This window comes from Cetorhinus maximus, chromosome 1, assembly GCF_964194155.1.
Source record: "Cetorhinus maximus chromosome 1, sCetMax3.hap1.1, whole genome shotgun sequence".
Taxonomy (NCBI): domain Eukaryota; kingdom Metazoa; phylum Chordata; class Chondrichthyes; order Lamniformes; family Cetorhinidae; genus Cetorhinus; species Cetorhinus maximus.
In genome coordinates, this window is record NC_135879.1 from 92,999,898 (window position 1) to 93,020,373 (window position 20,476).

The 20,476-nt window shown below is 43.1% G+C and overlaps 1 protein-coding gene across 5 annotated transcripts in view; it reads right to left on the reverse strand.

The window, feature by feature from the left end:
* Window positions 1-13,036: 13,036 nt before the first annotated feature.
* Window positions 13,037-20,476, reverse strand: part of prkg2 (protein kinase cGMP-dependent 2) — a 107,955-nt gene continuing 100,515 nt past the window's right edge. For all 5 annotated transcript variants that reach the window (XM_078543816.1, XM_078543825.1, XM_078543790.1 and 2 more), the window contains 2 exons: window positions 17,753-17,819; window positions 13,037-14,372 (listed from right to left, as the gene is read on the reverse strand). In XM_078543816.1, the coding sequence (XP_078399942.1) occupies window positions 14,277-14,372; window positions 17,753-17,819 (163 nt within the window). In that variant the 3' untranslated portion in view covers window positions 13,037-14,276. The remainder of the gene's footprint in view (window positions 14,373-17,752; window positions 17,820-20,476) is intronic.

Genomic DNA, 20,476 nt, shown 5'->3' on the forward strand with positions numbered 1-20,476 from the left:
ATCCCATTGAAGTTGGCTTTCGCCAATTAATCATCCCTGCTCTGGATTGTTTCCTGTCCTTTTCCATGATTAACCTAAACTTTATGATGCAATGGTCACTGTCCCCTAGAGGGTCTGCCACTGATAGTTGATCCACTTGGGCCAACTCATTCCCCAGAACCAGGTCCAAACATGAATGTCCTCTAGTTGGACTAGAAACATAGTGATGCAGAAAATTATTTTGAACGCATCCCAGGAACTCTCAGCCCTCCTGTCCCTTTGTACTATTCCTTTCCCAGTCCATATTTGGATAATTGAAGTCCCCTGTTGTCATTACTCTATGATTCTTGCACCTCTCTGTAATTTCTTTGCAAATTTGTTTCTCCACATCCCTCCCACTAGTTGGTGGCCAATATACTACACCAATCAATTTTATTACACCCAATGTGCCAGTGACAATCTCTCCCAAGGTGTGCTTTAAACGGAGGCCTGTTTTGCTTTGTTGATGCACCTTCTATTCTGCACATTAGCACCACTATTAGAATAGGAGGCCAATACTGGAGTAAACAAATTATCTCTGTGAGGAAGTCCATCTAAAATATTTAATGCTGTCTTTAGGGGTAACTTACAAAAAATGAAGAACTGATAAAGATCAGCCGATCTCTAAAGCCTGTCACATAGAGTAAAGGTGCAGTTTATGAATATATCATTTCCCCTATCCGCGCCCCCTCAACCCAAACTCTCAGCCATTGTGATCCATGAAACTTGTCTTAGAGGAAACTCCCAAAGTTTTCTTTATTTTCTCTATAATAACCTAGGCTTTTTCATGTAATTTGCATCTTCCAGATGATTGCGTGACAGACCAGGGGAGGGACAGGGTGTGTGGCAGGAGGAGGGGAGAGTGGGGAGACCATAGTGTGCAGAAATTGCACCATGACAGTATGGGAGAGGATTGGTGGGTCTGCTGGTCCTTTCCTGCCTTTACTCTTTGTGTGCTTCATATATAAGGCAGCATCAAATATTTGAGAAGGGCACATCTCTGCCTGCACAATAAATTCCATTGCTAATAATAGTAAAATATTTATTGATCCAATTAAGCTGTCAGATAGTAATACCTGTAAATTTACTTGTTCCTAAGTTATTGTTTGTGGCTTAAAGGAATATCCAGCTACCACCCAGATGGTGGGCTAGTGTAGTTTGCTGGATGGTGAAGTCACTTATGAAACAGTTTTCAGATTAAGTATATGACAGCTGTATTTATTCTCACCCAAGTCAGCCACTTTACAGTTTGTATGCTGGTTACTAAATGATGTACACATTATGTGCAGTTCAGTGTTGCTGAGTTTGAGTTAGTCAGAAATTAAAATTGCCTCCTTTGAACAATTAGTAGATTTCAAGCTCTATTTTGTTTGATGAGTTTAGGAATTGATAATTAAACTGAAATGTTGTAAGTTCTATACCCATAATGTTGTGTTTTAGTTCTTCTACATATGTAAGTAAGGGAGAAGGATTACTTCTTTGGCACAGTATTCTTTTTATTTTAGAGGAGGTGCTGTGCTTTTAAAATGGTTATGGAACATAGAGTGCTACAGAAAATTTGAAGCAGATAGTTTTATTATTGCAGAACATCATATTTTTCAATGTCATTAGTGAAAAACTATTAGCTATGAAATTATTAACAGTGCTTAGAGATGATCATTAATTGCAGATCGATAGAGGCTGTTAAGCAAAGGTATTAAGGGATATGGAGCAAGGGCAGGTATAAGGATTCAGTTTGCAGATAAGCCATGATCTCTTTGAATGGCGGAACATGCTCAAGAGGCTAAATGGCCTACTCTTGTTCCTATATTTTTACTTTTTACTAAGAATAGTAATTTAGCTAACATGGATTTGTAGGTTCAAGCACAAGGGATTGAAATTTCGCAGATTGAGCAGGGCAGAGAGTGGTAGATCAGTTGCTGGGGGTTGGAATTCAGGACAGAAAGTGGAGCCATTTGGTTTCTGCTTTGTGTAATATCCAACCTAAATTCTGGTTTGGGAAGGGCTGTGTGCAGGTGAGCCTTCCACCTGCTCCTCCATGTCCAGAGACTTGGAGAAGCTCCACTACCACACAGAAGTAGTAAAAGGGTGTGCATGATAGATGTCAGCTGGATAATACAAGTGAAAACCAGGTTAAATATAGAAAGCTCAGATGGGAAGTGAAAAAGGAAATCAGAGAAGCAAAGAGAGGGTATGAAAAATGACTGGAAGCTAACCTAAAAGGGAATCCAAAAGCCTTCAATAAGCATATAGATAGTGAAAGGGTAGTAAGAGGAGGGGTGGGGCAGGATTTAATGGGCAATGTGGTTTTCCGCTCCGCCACCAGAAGGGTCGGTGGGGAAAGCATCCTCACCAATGTCGGCAGCCTCGCAGCCATTTTAATTGGCTGGGGCCAACACTTCTGCCCCTCTCTCGGGGGGAAATCCTGTCTCAGTGAGCTGCCAGCTAAACTACAGGCAGTCCTACAAGTCTAAATGCCTGAGTCAGGATGGAGGTAAGTGCAGAGTGAGGTTGTGGGGGGGTGGGGGATGGGGATTCTGGTGTCACCACAGGGACAGGAGAGGGGGCCCTGGGGATGTGGAGAGGGGCTCTAGGCTCTTGATGGAGAGGCCAGTCGAGGGGAACATCTTGGAAGGCAGACATTGGACAGGTGGACCCAATTGGGAAAGGGGCCAGTGAAGGCGGGACCCCCCCTTTTCTGCCCAAGGCCCAAGCAGGCTAACCTGCCAGGCTTTGCCTCCATTCCTCACCTCTTCTTACTGGCTTTAAAATTTAACCTGGGCAGGAAATGGCCCTTGAGTGGCCACTAGTCATTTAAGGGCCTCAGTTGGGATGAGGGAGGGTGGGTGGGCTGCCCTAGCCCATACCCACCCTCCCTTCATAAAATTGTGGACAGTTTGGAGTGGGCAGGACAGCATTGCAAGACCCGCCTGTGGAATTTTACAGGCCACCCAGCCTGCAAACCCACTGGTGAGGGCCCGTAACATTCTGTCCATGGATACAGAAGACATGGCTGAAGTACTAAATGAGTACTTTGCATCTGTTTTTACTAAAGAAGAAGATGTAGCCAAAATCACAGTGAAAGGGGGTGTCGTTGAGATACCTTATGGGCTAAAAATTGATAAAGAAGAGACATTGGATAGGTTGACTGTACTTTAAAAGTTGATAAGTCTCCAGAACCGAATGGGATGCGTTTGATGATGTTTTACTTTATTCTTTCACAGGACGTGGGCATCACTGGTTAGGCCAGAATTTGGTGCCCATCACTAATGACCCTTGAGAAGGTGGTGGTGAGCCGCCACCTTAAACTGCTGCAGTCCATGCATTGTAGGAACATCCACAGTGCTGTTAGGAAGTGAGTTCCAGGATTTTGACCCAGCGATAGTGAAGGAACAGCGATATAGTTTCAAGTCAGGCTGGTGTGGCTTGGAGGGGAACTTCCAGGTGATGGTGTTCCCATGTGACTGCTGCCTTTGTCCTTCTCGGTGGTAGATGTTGCAGGTTTGGAAAATGCTGTGGAAGGAACCTTGGTGAGTTTCTGCAGTGCTCTTGTAGATGATATACACTGCTGCTATTGTGCACTGGTGGTGGAGGGACTGAATGTTTAAGTAGGTGGATTGGGTGCCAATCTAGTTAGCTGCTTTGTCCTGGATGGCATTGAGCTTCTTAAGTGTTGTTGGAGCTGTACTTTTCCAGGCAAGTGGAGAGTATTCCACCTCACTCCTGACTTGTGTCATTTAGAGGGTGGACAAGCTTTGGGGAGTCTGGAGGTGAATTACTCCCCGACAGAATTCCCAGCCTCTTGTAACCAACCTATTTGTATGGCTGACCCAGTTCAGTTTCTGGTCAATTGTAACCCACCAGGATGTTAATAGTGGGGGTTCAGCGATGGTAATGCCATTGAATGTCAAGGGGCGATGGTTAGATTCTCTCTTGTTGAACATGGTCATTATACCTGGACATTTTTTTTTTCACTCATTCACAGGATGTGGGCATCATTGGCTCGGCCAGCATTCATTGCCAATCCCTAATTGCCCTTGATGAGCTGCTTTGATGAGCTGCCTTCTTAAACTGCTGCAGACCCTGTGATGAAATGTACACCCACAATGCTGTTAGGGAGGGAGTTCCCAGATTTTGACCCAGTGACAATGAAGGAACAGCAATATATTTCCAAGTCAGAATGGTGACTAACTTGATGGTGAACTTCTAGGTGGTGGTGTTCCATCTATCTGCTGCCCTTGTACTTCCAGATAGTCGTGGTCATGGGTTTGGAAGATGCTGACTAAGGAGGCTTGGTGAGTTCCTGCAGTGCATCTTGTAGATGGTGCACACTGCTGCTACTGTGTTGGTGATGGAGGGAGTGAATGTTGTGGATGGGGTGCCAATCAAATGGGTTGCTTTGTCCTGGATGATGCCGAACTTCTTGAGTGTTGTTGGAGCTTCACTCGTCCAGGGTAAGTGGAGCATATTCCATCACACTTCTAACTTGTGCCTTGTAGATGGTGGACAGGCTTTGGGGAGTCAGGAGGTGAGTTACTCACCGCATGATTCCAAGCCTCTGACCTGGTCTTGTAGCCACAGTATTTATATGGCTAGTCCAGTTCAGTTTCTGGTCAATGGTAACACCCAGGATGTTGATAGTGGGGGATTCAGTGATGGTAATGCCATTGAACATCAAGGGACAATGGTTAAATTCTTTCTTGTTGTCCAGTACAGGCAGGGACAGGAGAATTTATGATGGAGAATAAGGAAATGGTGGAGAAATGAACAATTTATGTCTGTCATCACGGAGAAAGAAACAGAACATTTCCTAGAAACACTTGGGAACAAAGTAGCTTGTGAAAAAGAGGAACTGAAAGAAATTAGTATTAAAAAGAGGTAGCACTCGAAAAGTTAATTAGATTGATGGTTGATAGATCCCCTGGACCTGATGAGCTACATCCCTCAGTGTTGAAGGAGGTGGCTATAGAGATCTTGGGTGGATTGGTGGTTATCTTTCAAAATTCTATAGATTCTGGAAAGGTTTCTGCAGACTGGAATGTAGCAAATGTAACCCCACTATTTAAGAAGGGAGGGAGGAAGAAAATGAAGAACTAGAGACCTGTTAGTTTGGCATCAGCGGTAGGGAAAATGTTAGAATCTATTATAAAGGATGTGATAATGAGATACTTGGAAAATAATGATATGATTGTGCAGAGTCAACATGGATTTATGAAAGGGAAATCATGTTTGACAGACCTTTTGGAGTGTTTTGAGGATGTTACCTATAGTATAGATGGAGGAGAAACAATGGATGTGGTGTATTTGGATTTTCAGAAGACTTTTGACAAAGTCCCACACAGGAGGTTAGCAAACAAAATTAGAGCACATGGGATTGGGGGTAATATACTGGTGTGTATTGAGAATGAGTTAACAGACAGGAACAGAGAGTAGGAATAGACAATCATTCTCAGGATGGCAGGCTATTACTAATGGGGTACTGCAAGGAGCAGTGCTGGGGCCACAGCTGTTCACAATCCATATCAATGATTTGGATGGGCGGACCAAATGTAATATTTCCAAATTTGCTGATGACACAAAATTAGTTGGGAATGTATATTGTGAGGAGGATCCAAGTAAACTTGGCGAGGCTAAGTGAATAGGCAAGGACATGGCAGATGGAATATAATATGAATAAGTGTGAAGTTATCCATTTTGGTAGAAAAAACAGAAAGGCAGAGTATTTCTTAAATGGTGAGAGGTTGGGAAGTGTTGATGTCCAAAGGGACCTGGGTGTCCGTTCATGAGTCACTAAAAGTTAGCATGCATGTGCAGCAAGCAATTAGGAAGGCAAATGATATGTTGGCCTTCATCGCGAGGGGGTTTGAGTGCAGGAGTAAGGATGTTTTGCTGCAGTTGTATAGAGCCATGGTGAGACCTCACCTGGAGGATTGTGTATAGTTTTGGTTTCCTTATCTAAGGAAGGATATACTTGTCATGGAGGGAGTGCAACAGAGGTTCACCAAACTAATCCTTGGCATGGCAGGATTGTTTTAAGAGGAGCGATTGAGGAAACGTGGCCTATATTCTCTAGAGTTTCGAAGAATGAGAGGTGATCTCATTGAAACTTACAAAATTCTTACAGGGCATGACAGGGTAGATGCAAGACAGATGTTTCCCCCGGCTTGTGAGTCAAGAACCAGAGGGCACAGTCTCAGGCCATTTAAGACTGAGATGAAGAAGGATTTCTTCACTCAGTGGGTGGTTAATCTTTGGAATTCTCTACCCCTGAGGGCTGTGGAACCTCAATCATTTAGCATGTTCAAGTCAGAATCGATACATTTCTGGATACTAATGACATCCAGGCATATGGGAATAAGGAACAAAGTAACATTGAGGTAGATGATCAGCCATGATCTAATTAAATGGCAGAGCAGGCTCAACAGGCTGAATGGCCTAATCCTGTTCCTATGTTCCTGTCACCCAATTGGCACTACTAACTGAAGATAGTTGCAAATGCATCAGCCTTGTCTTTTGCGCTGATGTGCACTCTCATTGAGGATGGGGATATTTGTGGAGCCTCCTCCTTCAATCAGTTGTTTAATTGTCCACTATTCACGACTGGATGTAGCAGAACTGTAGAGCTTTGATCTGATCCGTTGGTTGTGGGATCGCTTAGCTCTGTCTATCACTTGCTGTTTATGCTGTTTGGCACACAAGTAGTCTGTGTTGTAGCTTCATCAGGTTGAAACCTCATTTTTAGTTCTACCTGGTGTTACTCCTGGCATGCCCTCCTGCACTCTTCATTGAACCAGGGTTGATCCCCTGGTTTGATGGTAATGGTAGAGTGGGGGATATGCTGGGCTATGAGGTTACAGTGTGGTTGTATACAATTCTGCTGCTGCTGATGGCCCAGAGCGCCTCATGGTTGCCCACTTTTGAGTTGCCAAATCTGTTCGAAATCTATCTAATTTCACACTGTATTAGCGCCACACAACACGATGGAGGGTATTCTCAATGTGAAGACAGGACCTCATCTCCACAAGAACCATGGGGTGGTCACTCCTACCAATACTTTCATGGACAGGTGCTCCTGAGACAGGCAGATTGGTGAAGACAAGGTCAGGTAGATTTTTTCCTACTGTTGTCTCCCTCACCATCTGCTGCAGACCCAATATAGCAACTTCAGGACTCAGCCAACTCAGTCATTAGTGGTACTACTGAGCAACTCTTGGTGATGGACATTTGAAGTTTCCTCCCTGCCCCCGCCACGGTATATTCTGTGCCCTGGCCACCCTCAGTGCTTCTTCCAAGTGGTGTTCAACATGAAGGAGCACTGATTCATCAGCTGAGGGAAGTTGTAGGTGGCAATCAGCAAGGGGTTTCATTAATCATCTTTGGCCTGATGCCATGAGACATCATGGGGTCCAGAGTCAATGTTGATGACTCCCAGGGCAACTCCCTTCAGACTGCATACCACTGTGCTGCCACCTCTGCTGGGTCTGTCCTTCTGGTGGAGAGGGTATACCAAGGGGTGGTGATGTATGATATGATTCGCTGAATATGGCTATGTCAAGCTCTTGCTTAACAAGCCTGTGGGACAGCTCTCCCAATTTTTGAAAACATCCCCATATGTTAATGAGGAGGACTCTGCAGGGTGGACAAGGCTGAGTGTGTTTTTGTCATTTCTGATTCCTAGGTTGATGCCTGATTCCTTTTTGACTTTGTAGCAGTTTGGTACAACTGAGAGGCTTGCTAGGATATTTCATAAGAGCATAAGAAATAGGAGCAGGAGTAGGTCATTCCGCCCCTCAAGCCTGCCTCGCCATTCAATAATATCATGGCTGATCGGCCCCAAACCTCAATTTCTGAGTACGTTTAAGAGGCAGCCATGTTGTTGTGGGTCTGGAGTCATATGTAGACCAGACTAAGTGAAGACAGCAGATTTCCTTCCCTAAAGGATATTATAGAAACACTTGCACTTATATAGCACTTTTCAAAACAACCAGACGTCTTAAAGTGCTTTTGAAGTGTAGTCACTGTTGCAATGTAGGAAAGGTGGCAGCCAATTTATTATTAGCAAACTCCCACAAACAGAAATGTGATAATGATCAGATAATCTGTTTTGTTGTGATGTTGACTGAGGTACAAATATTGGCCTGAACACCAGGGATAGCTCCCCTGGAAAAACTCAGCAGGTCTGACAGCATTTGCGGAGAGGAATACAGTTAACATTTCGAGTCCGTATGACGCTTCAACAGAACTGACTTGAAACGTTAACTGTCTTCCTCTCCGCGGATGCTGTCAGACCTGCTGAGTTATTCCAGGTATTTTTATTTTTGTTTTGGATTTCCAGCATCCGCAGTTTTTTGCTTTTATCTTAGGGATAACACCCCTGTTCTTCTTCGAAATAGTGTCATGAGATCTTTTACATCCAACCAAGTACCCCAACCAGCTGGGGCCTCGAATTAACATCTTAACTGCAAGATTGTACCACCAGCAGTGAAGCAGGCCCTCAGTACTGCACTAGAGTGTCAGCCTTGATTTTTATTGAAGCCTTGGAGCGGAACTTTAACCCAGAACCTTGTGACACAGAGGCGAGCATGATACCATCTGAGCCACAGAGAAGGGTGGAAATTGTGGAGGTACTGGCCATAACCTTCCAATCCACCTTAGATGCGAGAGCGGTGCATGTTGGATACGGGCAGCTGACGAGGCAAGATTTCTGATGGTGCAAACCCCCACACAGGGGCCTGGGGTAAGCAAGCCTTACAACCACTCCAGATCTGACTCCTGATGTTGTGGGAAGAGGAGGGTGTGAAAGGAGGGAAATTATTCCCACAGGAAAGGTCACAGCCTAGAACACACTGTTTCTCTCCCAGCAGACACTGCCAGACATGCTGAGCATTCCCAGTATTTTCTGTTTTTATTTCAGATTTCCAGCATCTGTACAATTTTGCTTTTGGAGTGTTCTTGGCTCTGGTCTCTCCACTACTCAACCACCTGGATCCTCCTTATACGAGAGTGGTGCATGATGAACCCAGCATGCAAATTATTTGAGTAGCAGTAATGGGGACCAACTGGGGGCACAACCTGGATTCTGTCAACAGTATAACCACAATCTAACACAATATTAGCACTCATTAGTAGAAAATAATGTGAAGTGGTGGTGTTGACTGGCTAGTGGGCAGCTAGCCAGTGTCTTCTTTCACTTGTCCTTTGGCAGGCACTCAAGGTGTGCTCATTTAACTATGGGCATCTACCAATGTTATTTAAACTGACGATTCTACTCTGACAAAGAATTTTTGATCAAGTTTTGAAAGCAGAAAACAATTGTGATAAAATGTTCTTTTGCTAGGTATCAAGGTTGTCTCTTATGTGTTAGACAACTAGGCCCCAAAATTCCTGTGCAGCTACTTTGCTGCTGCAGGTGTAGGAAAGCTGAATCCCTGCCCATCCATGTAAGTATCCTTTAAGGACACATTAATGTTGTCCTTCCCAATGAAGGACCAGAAAGTTGGAGTGGTGCCATGTCATTCCGACCCAGTGTAGGAATCCTGGGAAAATCTTTTTCAGACGAAGAGCAGTCCAACTCTTCAGCTCCCACAGGAGCTGTTGGACTGTCTTTGGAAGATAAGTGATCCCATCCTGCATCTTATTGCCTTTGCTGGGCTCACAGTGGCAACAGGTGTCATTTCCATTGGATCCAACAGGAAGTAAAGCAAGCAGTCTTTCTCAGGAAGCCCCAAAACAACTCTCTTCGTGAAGTCCCCAGGGAAAGCAGGTGAAGATCTTCGTTCGCAGTCTCCCACTTTCTGAAAGTTAAAGAGCTGTACAAATGGAGCAGAATCCCAATGTAACTGGGTTCCTCCCCAAATTCCTGCCGGCTTCATGGGCGAGGTTTTCTTCCCTCTCCTGTCCCAGGAATCTTGGGACCCTAGAAAACAACCTATACTGACAGATCAAAACCATGCTGTCTGTCTCAATAGCCTGCAAGTGACTCTGTGGTATTTTTATACAAATGCTTAATACAGTTTTATGATAATATACACAGTAATCTTCAGGCTTATATTTTGCATAGTGAAAATGCTTTGAGAAAAGTAGGTCACAGAGAAAAGCAAATATTAACCTGTGGTTAAACTTAGAGAAACGATTTCTCAGTTGACATCTTTCCCTGATTGTTTGAAGGTATGGTAGTCTCAGTAAAATTACTTCACTTCAGGCACAGGTTTATGGAATTTATCTGCATTTTCTTCATATTCCATTTTTGAAATATTAAAGCATTCAGTACATCTCTGAATTAAAAATACCATCACAATTTTTATTTTTGTGCATCTAAATTTTATTAAAAATATATAAACCAAACTTCAAATACAAAGCATATTTTTTCTTAACACTGACAAGAGGAAATAACTAAATTTGTACTTTTATGATTTAGGAACACCAGCTAAGAACTTACCATAACAGACTTGTACTTTATTAAGAATTTATTTTCGAAATAAGTTTTTTAAGCATTTTTCTTCTGAACATTTGAAAATAGCAGATAAAGCATATTGTCTTCATCCTATTTTCATTCTGATTCTTTGTTGACATTCATGTGCATAACTGTATTTTGTTCTTAAAATTCTATCGATGTGAATTCAATGAACAGTGGGGAATAAGTCTATATCACTTCAGAGGATCAATTGGCAACATACACTACATGATATACAACCTTCTTCCCCATGATGGCATTCCATAAAAGTCATGTTTACAAAATACAGTAGAACTTAATGCCTGTGAATCCCTTTTGTGAACAATATTCATGAACAATACAATGAAAGTCTGTTATTTCTTTTGTATAGTGATAGTGGTATGGTAAGACATCTATTTGGGCCATATTTAGATATAATACACACACAAACACCAAGCGCGATGAGTTACTGGAAGCAACAGTGTTAAATGTGCACATGAAGTATCATGATATTTCAGGTAATTGATGCCACAACAAAGAATAATTTCAATTTTTTGGTGCTCCTGAAAATTGGGGAAAGGGTGGATCATGTTTTTGAATGCCTGACATGCACACTCAAAGATGAAACCATTTACCCATCGTTTCCTACTCTTGTATCATATAAAACTCCAGAATCTCTGTCGTGTGCAGGTTTGTTATTTCCCATTAATAAGATCTCTACTCCTCTCTTGCTAGAACAAAGGGCTGGATTTTTGACCCACGCGGACCTTTAAAAATGACGGCCGGGACCTGATTCCAGTTTCCCAGCCCCATTCCCAATGCCTAATTTTCACCAGCGCTGGATAAAGTTGCGGACTGGTCCAAGAAGTCATGAACCTGCACCCTGCACTCCAGTCCTGGCCAGGGATAGGCATCTCCTAGCCCCCTGCAGTTTTTGTGGAGTCGGCCAGTTTTTCAAGGACTCGTGATTCATGCCCCCTCACAAGTGTCGTGAACCATAGTCTGGATGAAGGAACCTTATGAAAAGTTCAAAATGTCTTGCTCTTGGCCCTTTGCCAACTTATGTCCCTCCACCCACCCCCCATGGCCTGTCATACCCTCTATGCCAACGTATGCCCCTCACAGCCCCTCATACTCTCCATGCCAACCTATGGCACTTCATGCCCATTCACCCAGTATACATTCTGTACAGAAGCATTGAACCCTATAGTAACAATAGCATTTATGAAAAAGCTTTAAAAAAAACTCATTCATTCATAAAAATGTCTTTTACTACAGCCCTATAAAAGTCAATCATCAGGGCCCTTTAAAGTATCAGTAGCAGAAACTGTAAGTACTGTGGCTACCTCCGAACTCCTTACAGAGATGTTGGGCCCGACTCTAGTTAGCACCTGCCCCTCCAAAATGTAATTTTTGACTTTTCAGGCACTTTATCCCAATTCTGGTGTGCCGAGCCAGGGAATTTCCTGACTCCCGTCACCCACCTTGAAGATGAAAATCCAGCCCAAAGTCTCTAGTCTGCCTAAAGGAGTAGTTTCAAATTGTCAGACATTAGAGTGTCAAACAGTCTATGGATTAATGAGATTTTTGTAGTTTATTTTTTAGCTTCTTGAAACCTCGCGTATTGACTCTGAATGAAGAGCCATATCACACTAGATTGTGCTTAATGGGGCAACCAATATAAAAGAAAGAAAGCTGTTTAGGTCATTCTAAAAACAGCTATTAATCCTCTGCTCTTTAGACAACTCTATGGAGAGTAACTAAAGTGGGAAAGCAAACAAAACGTATATTAACATACTTCTGGCTAAGGTACAAATGAAATATTTTTATATTCAGCACACCTGAACTGTGGTCATATGCTATGTCCTTCAGCATTGGCCAAAGTAGTACATTGCCTAGGTTAAAACACAAACTAAATGCCTCCACAGCCAGATCAATATGTCTATATTAGCATCTGCCGAAGGCTTTAATTCCCATGTCAATACAATAATCCATTCACTGTCACTGCTGCTCACACTTGTTGCACACGCTCCGAAAATCCACACACCACAATTCCAGTGATTCTTCCATTGCTGACGTCACTGAGTTTGTGATGTCAGAGGAAAGACACCTCATTTTGTTAGGGCCAACAGATGCCTGCACCTTTACAGGCACCTCTTCAGCAGCCACCAGCCCCCATGCAGTCAGCAAATGTGGTATCTGTCCACCAGAGAGGCAGAGAGGGGTTGGGAATGTACTAGTGCTCCACTCCATGAGATTTCAGTTATCTCTCCCTTGTGTAAAAGGGGAGACACAAAGCTTCAAAATATGGTTTTCCTTTCATTCGGTGTCCAGGTAGTTCAACCCACCTGGACTGTATCCTAAGGAAAAACCAGTAACACTTGGATATGACTGGTACTGGTCTAAACTGGAGTTTCATGTTAAGGTAGACAAGACCAGTTTGGACCAGTACCAATTGTTTCCCAAGTTTTACTGATTTTTTTCCATCTGGTGGCACCGCCCCCACCAGATACAGCACACCTCAGTTCATCAGAAGGCCAGTATCATCTCTCTCAGTGTACTGGCCTCAAAGCGAAGTAAAATATCCCATCATAGGGAATGCCTGCTCCAGTCCAAAATCCTTTGAAGTTATTGGCCTCGTAAGGGGTGGATAGAGGTTCTACCCAGCTACAAGGCTGACAGGGAACTTCTGGAATTGTTATGAAACTGGCATAACCAGAGCCTTTTTCTGGTGAGTTCCCTTGAACTCCCACTGAAGTTATGGCTTAGCAGACGTAAGGGTAATTAATTATTCATCTGTCCATGCTAGCTGAACATTTTAAGAGATAGTACAGAATTTGGTTCGAAAACACAGAATTCTTGCCTTTTGGGGTTGCATTTAAGTCCTTTGAATAAATTGGGCAACTAAGAATTTGTGGGTGTTCTTTTGCAAATTTTAATTGAAATTCCTGTATTTATGAATACTGATTAATTGATCAGGCTTCCTGAAGTAGTGCTTTAATTCTTATAAAGGAAGGTACTTAGAGAAGAAAGCTTTAGATCATTTTAGAAATGTATGGAGCAATATTAGAAGCCTTTTGATAGAAAGAGAAAGGTTACAAATGTTTAGCCAGAAGTAGAAGTGTTTTGTGAAAATAAAGTTGGTTAGGTTGTATAATTTAGCAGAAGCTTAAAAATAAATAATTGTAGGATAAGTGCAAGGTATTAGGAAATGATGTCAACAGCCAAGACAGGAAGGAAGATGATTGTACCCAACTCGCCACAAATGTACTCTGGAGGTGAAATCAGCATTATATTTAGAAAGCCCGATAGGTCTTCAAACAAAGACAAAGCGGCTGCCTGACCAAAGACATGGTAACTTCAAAATTCAGGCATGTGTAAATTGAGGAGAAACATTGCAATGCAAGTGCTACTACTGACTGCACCTGTACAGCTGTTTACTCTGGCTATTCAGCATTTCCACATGAGCGGCCTGGCCACATGGTGCAACCATTTTAGCACAGACTGAAGACATGCTTTCACAAGGTGCAAGCTGACTTAAAGGGCTTCAGCAGCTATTTAAGTGGAAAATGTTTTAAATGGAAAAGATAATACCAAAACAATTTTTTAATTGATTTTTTTTCAAACTTTTTGAAGTTATTTCCTTTCTTTTTTATAATAGTTAGTATGTACTTTATTCAGAGATGCTCATGCAAGTCGATTGATAACAATGCCACATGTCAGAATATACATATAACAGGAAATTGACCAGATTGCTTTATGAACATTGAATAACAGTAACAGCTGCAGTTTTCTTATCCCCATAGAGTAGGGACTTGTCATTGATCTAAAAATCTTTGTCCCAGCCTGAAAATTCATCTGGGGGAATATCCTTATCAGGAGGATAGGTATCAAAGTATCTACAATCTGTAGGACCTGTAAGCTTGAAAAACAGAAAAAGTTTTACACAGCACTTACCCACCCAAAAAATACACAGGCTTTTAAATAATTAGGTTCATCATGAATGGTTCTCATTAATAAGTCAGGAAAAAGGTTACGTTTGGTGCTCTTGGTCCATCAAGCTCTTTCTACTTGTACATAAACTTTCCCATTTTAACTTCAATAATGGTATAGCTTCAGCCTTTGCCAAAAATGTTGGTCTGTTGCTTAATTCATTTAAATATATATAATAAGAAAAAAATGCATATTATTTACAACATGAAAGGGAGCCATTTGACTCAATTAGTCTGTGCTGGTGTTTATGCTCCACAAGCCTCCTCCTATTCCACTTCATCAAACTCTTATCACCATATCCTTATTCATTTTCCCCTCCTGCACTTATCTAGCTTCTTTTTCAATGTATCAATGCTACATGACAGTCGTGCCACCAACTTTAACAAAGGCCATCCAGCAGCGATAAAACTCTGCCGGCAGCCTTGACAAGTTGAGGGTTGGACTTCCGCCCCCCTCACTGGGAGAAAGTCCCCACCTTTGAGAGCTGCCAGCCAATCTGATTGGCCAGCAGCTCCAGCAGTGCCAGAATTCAGTAGTGGGTGCTGCTGGGATTCTTGGGTGAGGAGGGATCAGGCACCCTAGTGGCCGGGGTGGCTGTGGGGGGGTGCAGGGGTTTGGGGTGTGGGTTTTGGAGGCCAGGCCAGGCAGAGAGGCACAAAGAGAGAGAGGGTATCATCTGCAAGGGTTGGGTTTGTGGGAGGGGTGGTGGTGGTGGTTGTGGGGGGGGGGGGGGTAGTGCCCTTGCTGTGCACGGGGAACTCTGCACAGAATGTAACCTCCATCCTTCCCACTTTTTCACCTCAGATGGCGAAAAAGAGAACTCCCCATTCTCACCCACCTGCCTACGCCAACCACATTATGGTGTGGGCAGCATAATATTCTGGTCAATTGGCTTGTTAACAAGCTCAATTTCCCATTAATGATTTTTTAAAAATTGCTGGGTGCCTGTCCACTGTATTATGGGAAACAGGCACATTGACGTCAGGTTTGTGATCTGATGTCATCATGCCAGATTTTACACATGGAGTCCTGATTTGCAAATGCAATAGCCCAGCCTATGTATTAGCGAGTTCCACATTTTAACCACTCTCTCAGTGAAGAAGCTTCTCCTGAAATCTTTACTGGATTTATTAGCAATACTTTATGTTTATGACCCTTGCAGAGAGATCTGGACCAACTGGAAAAATGGGCCAGAAAATGGCAGATGGAATTTAATGCGAAAAAGTGTGAGGTGTTACATTTTGGAAGGTCAAACCAGGGTAGGACATACACAGTAAATGGTAGGGCACTGAGGAGTGCGGAGGAACAAAGGGATCTGGGAGTTCAGATACATAATTCCCTGAAAGTGGCGTCACAGGTAGACAAGGTTGTAAAGAAAGCTTTTGGCATACTGGCCTTCATAAATCAAAGTATTGAGTATAGGAGTTGGGATGTTATGGTGAGGTTGTATAAGACATTGGTGAGGCCAACTTTGGAGTATTGTGTGCAGTTCTGGTCGCCTAACTACAGGAAGGATATCAGTAAGATTGAGAGAGTGCAGAGAAGATTTACTAGGATGTTGCCGGGTCTTAAGGAGTTGAGTTACAGGGAAAGATTAAACAGGTTAGGACTTTATTCCTTGGAGCGTAGAAGAATGAGGGGAGATATGATAGAAGTTTACAAAATTATGAGGGGTATAGACAGAGTAAATGCGAGTAGGCTCTTTCCACTTAGATTAGGAGAAATAAACACAAGAGGACATGGCTTTAGGGTGAAAGGGGAAAGGTTTAGGGGGAACGTTAGGGGGAACTTCTTCACTCAGAGAGTGGTGAGAGTGTGGAACGAGCTACCATCTGACGTGGTGAATGCGGGCTCACTCTTAAGTTTTAAGAATAAATTAGATAGATACATGGATGGGAGAGGTCTGGGGGGTTATGGACTAGGTGCAGGCCAATGGGACTAGCGGAATAATATTTCGGCACAGACTAGAAGGGCCGAATGGCCTGTTTTCTGTGCTGTAGTGTTCTATGGTTCTATGGCTCTATGACCCTAGTTTTGGACTCCTCTCAAGTGAAAATTCCTTCTCTACGTCTCCCTATCATAATTTATAATTAAACCACTTTATCATTTTAAAGATTTCCTGCAGACAACTGGAGAAAATGCCCCATTTGTTTAGTATATGATAGTTATAACCTCACAGTTCTGATATTATTCTTGAAAATCTTTTATCACAGTACAGTAACTGAATTTCCAAAATATTCCCTTCATTGATCACTTTTTCTAGTGAGGTTCACTTAATTAAGAAATCGTTGTACAATTATAAGTTTAAAATATTTTCTGTAAATTTAATTATGCATTACATGGTTGGAAAGTATGAATGGGGACATGAGTGTTCAGAATGAGCAGTTTTGTACTTTGGATTCCAAAGAGCTGACTCTTAACTTGACCAAATCAGCATTGATGATCTCAAAATGGGGTTAATAGACTAGACACCCTGTTAAAGCTAATGCACTGGCTTCCCCCCACTCCATTTTCACTCCCCACTCAGTGACCTGCCTGCTGGTGGTACAAAGTCCAAACCACCTGATATAGTGTCGATCTGGACTCAGTGAGTTGCAGTGATTCATCCATTAGGGGATGTATAGCTCACAAACGGCATAGAAATGATGCCCGAACCATTTCAAAGCAGGAATGGGAAGGTGACTCACTGGTCAACAGCCCAAAGGTTAAAACTGATCCCCCAGTGTCAGTATCAGATAATCATTGAGGTGGTATATTACAGTCAGGTGCAGAGTAAGCCACCCTCTGCTGTGTTCCACCAACACACATTTACCCTGACCCAATAGGTTACCCTCTTCTCCATCAGACTACATTTTCCAATGTCCTATGCATGTACTACTGCTTCTCTGAATACGATTTCATTTTAAAAAGTAGTGCCAATTTTTCAAGTATGCTTTGGTGGTGAGGAAACCTCTGCTACTATCTGCAATTTTTGTATTCATTGATGCCGTTGGAATTAGAAAACTCAACCTAGCATACCATTTTTGTATTATCTACCTAAACTGTACCAGATTGGACAGCTCATCCTGTCACAAGGGTTAACTATTGTTTACAACAGTAGGAAAATTGTTCTTTATTATTATTGTCAAAATGATGTTGGGTAAGAACAAAGTATCATTGATTATGAATAGATGGACAGGCAGTGCTTCACTGAGCTAGTTACTCCCAATTGAGCACCATTTATTTTGAACGAAAATATAACAGAGTACAATAACCTGCAAAAACATGACATTCTAATGTCAGAAGTAAAATATTAATTTCCACAAATACCTCTCTTTTTAACGGTGATGACAGTGTCCTAGCTTTCAATCCTTCCCAGTTAAAACCACTGAACCATCTGCATTTGAGGAAAATGAAATATATTATTTAAATGCAGCCTTTGTTTAATAGGTCTACACAATTTTTCCTTTTGTTATACTCAAACTTACATTTGTGAGCTAAAACTGTAGCTTTTGTTATGTTAAGTCAATATACTACTTCTTTGAAGTATATTTTTTTATTTGTTCATGGGATGTGTGTCTCTGGATAGACCAGCATTTGTTGCCCATCCCTAATTGCCCTTGAGAAAGTGGTGCTGAGCCAACTTCTAGAACCACTGTAGCCCATGTTGAGTAGGTACACCCACAGTGCTGTTAGCAAGGCAATTCCAGGTTTTTGATCGAGCAATAGTGAAGGAAAGGCGGGTGATGCAATTCCAAGTCAGGATGAAGTGTAGCTTTGAGGGCAATTTGCAGGTGGTGATATTCCATTGCATCTGCTGCCCTTGACCTTCTAGGTAGTAGAAGTGATGTCGAAGGAGTCTTGGCGTTTTGCTGCAGTGTATCTTGTAGATGTACACACTGTTGCCATGTTATGCCAGTGGTGCAAGGAGTGAATGTTTACGGTGGTTGATGGGGTTTCGATGAAACGATATGCTTTATCCTGGATGGTGTTGAGCTTCTTGAGTACTCTTGGAGCTGCACTCATCCAGGCAAATGGAGACACACTCCTAACTGTACCTTGTACATGGTGGACAGACTTTAGGGAGTCAGGAGGTGAGTTACTCACTGCAGAATTTCCAGCCTCTCACATGCTTTTATTAGCCAGAGTATTTATATGTCCGAAACAAAAATAAAAATACCTGGAAAATCTCAGCAGGTCTGACAGCATCTGCGGAGAGGAATACAGTTAACGTTTCGAGTCCGTATGACTCTTCATCAGAACTGAGGAAATATAGAAATGAGGTGAAATATAAGCTGGTTGAGGGGGTTGGGGCAGGTAGGGCTGGATAGAGGGCCAGTGATAGGTGGAGGCAAAGAAGAGATTGCCAAAGATGTCATAGACAAAAGGACAAAGGGGTGCTGACGGTGGTGATATTAGCTTAGGAATGTGCTAATGATGACATTAAGGATAGAAAGCAGGAGGAGCAAGTGACAGGAAGCCCTAGTGGGGGTGAGGTGGGGGGAAGGGATCGAAATAGGCTGAAAGGTGGAGATGAAACAATGGATGGAATTTAAAAATAATGGAAATAGGTGGGAAAAGAAAATATATTTTTTTTAAATTATAAATTATTGGAAAAAGGGGGATCGGAAAATGGGTGGGGATGGAGGAGAGAGTTCATGATCTGAAGTTGTTGAACTCAATGTTAAGTCTGGCAGGCTGTAAAGTGCCTAGTCGGAAGATGAGGTGCTGTTCCTCCAGTTTGCGTTGAGCTTCACTGGAACATTGCAGCAGGCCAAGGATGGACATGTGGGTATGAGAGCAGGGTGGTGTGTTGAAATGGCAAGTGACAGGGAGGTCTGGGTCATGCTTGCGGACAGACCGAAGGTGTTCCGCAAAGCGGTCGCCCAGTCTGTGGTTGGTCTCTCCAATGTAGAGGAGATTGCATTGGGAGCAGCGAATGCAGTAGACTAAATTGAGGGAAGTGCAAGTGAAATGCTGCTTCACTTGAAAGGAGTGTTTGGGCCCTTGGACAGTGAGGAGGGGGGAAGTAAAGGGGCAGGTCTTGCACCCTATTTATGCCCCTCATTATGTTATAAAGCTCAAAAATGTCACCCCTCAATCTCCTGTTCTCCACAGCAAATATACCCAGTCTATGCTATGTGTCCTCATAACTCCAACTCTCCAGCCCAGCATGTATCCTGGTCAGTGACCTCTGCACCCTTTCCACTCCAATCACATCCCTCCCATGAAGCGCTGATCACAATTGCACGCAGAACTATAGCTGTGGCCTCGGCAGCGTTTTCTGCACTTGCAGCATGAACTCCCTGTTCCTACATTCTATTCCTTGGTTAATAAAGGCAAGTATGGCATTTACCTTCTTAAATGCCTTATGTACCTGTCCCGCTACCTGTCGACATGCCCAGCAAGGTCCCTCTGATCCTCTTTACTTTCCACGGTCCTACCATTCCTCATTTATTCCTGTACCTTGTTTGTTCTGCCCAAGTGCATCACCTCACATTTATCCACATAATATTCCATTTGGCCATCTGACCAGCCCGTCTGTATCCGCCTGCAATGTTTGGGCCTCCTCCTGACTATTTGCCACCCCACCAATGTTCGTCTCCATAGGTTCTGTAAGGTTGAGTGCATAATGAGCCTGGGGGAAAGGGATGAAGTGTGTCACTGTGTGGACACTAACTGATCCATTGTCCTTGTTATTTTCAGCATCATCAGAGGCTGGTGACCAGGCTCCATTACAGATGCCCCCTCTCACACCTGAGGGCCGTGAACTGTCACCAGCGTCACACCATTTCTGCGAGGCAGGCACCAGCACAGATACTAGCACCTCGGTGCAAAATGCAACATCAGCTAGTGTCCCGGGGCACAGTGGAGAGGGCACTTCACAATCGCTGGAGGAGATGGCAGAGACAGAGAATGCCGATGGCGCCAGCAGCCGGAGGACTGCAGGGGATCAGGCACATGCTAAGTTGGTGCCTGATGATGTGCCTCTGGAGTCGTTTGCGACGCAGCAGCTACAGGAAATGCAGCCGGGTGTTTGGGAGCATCTGGGAG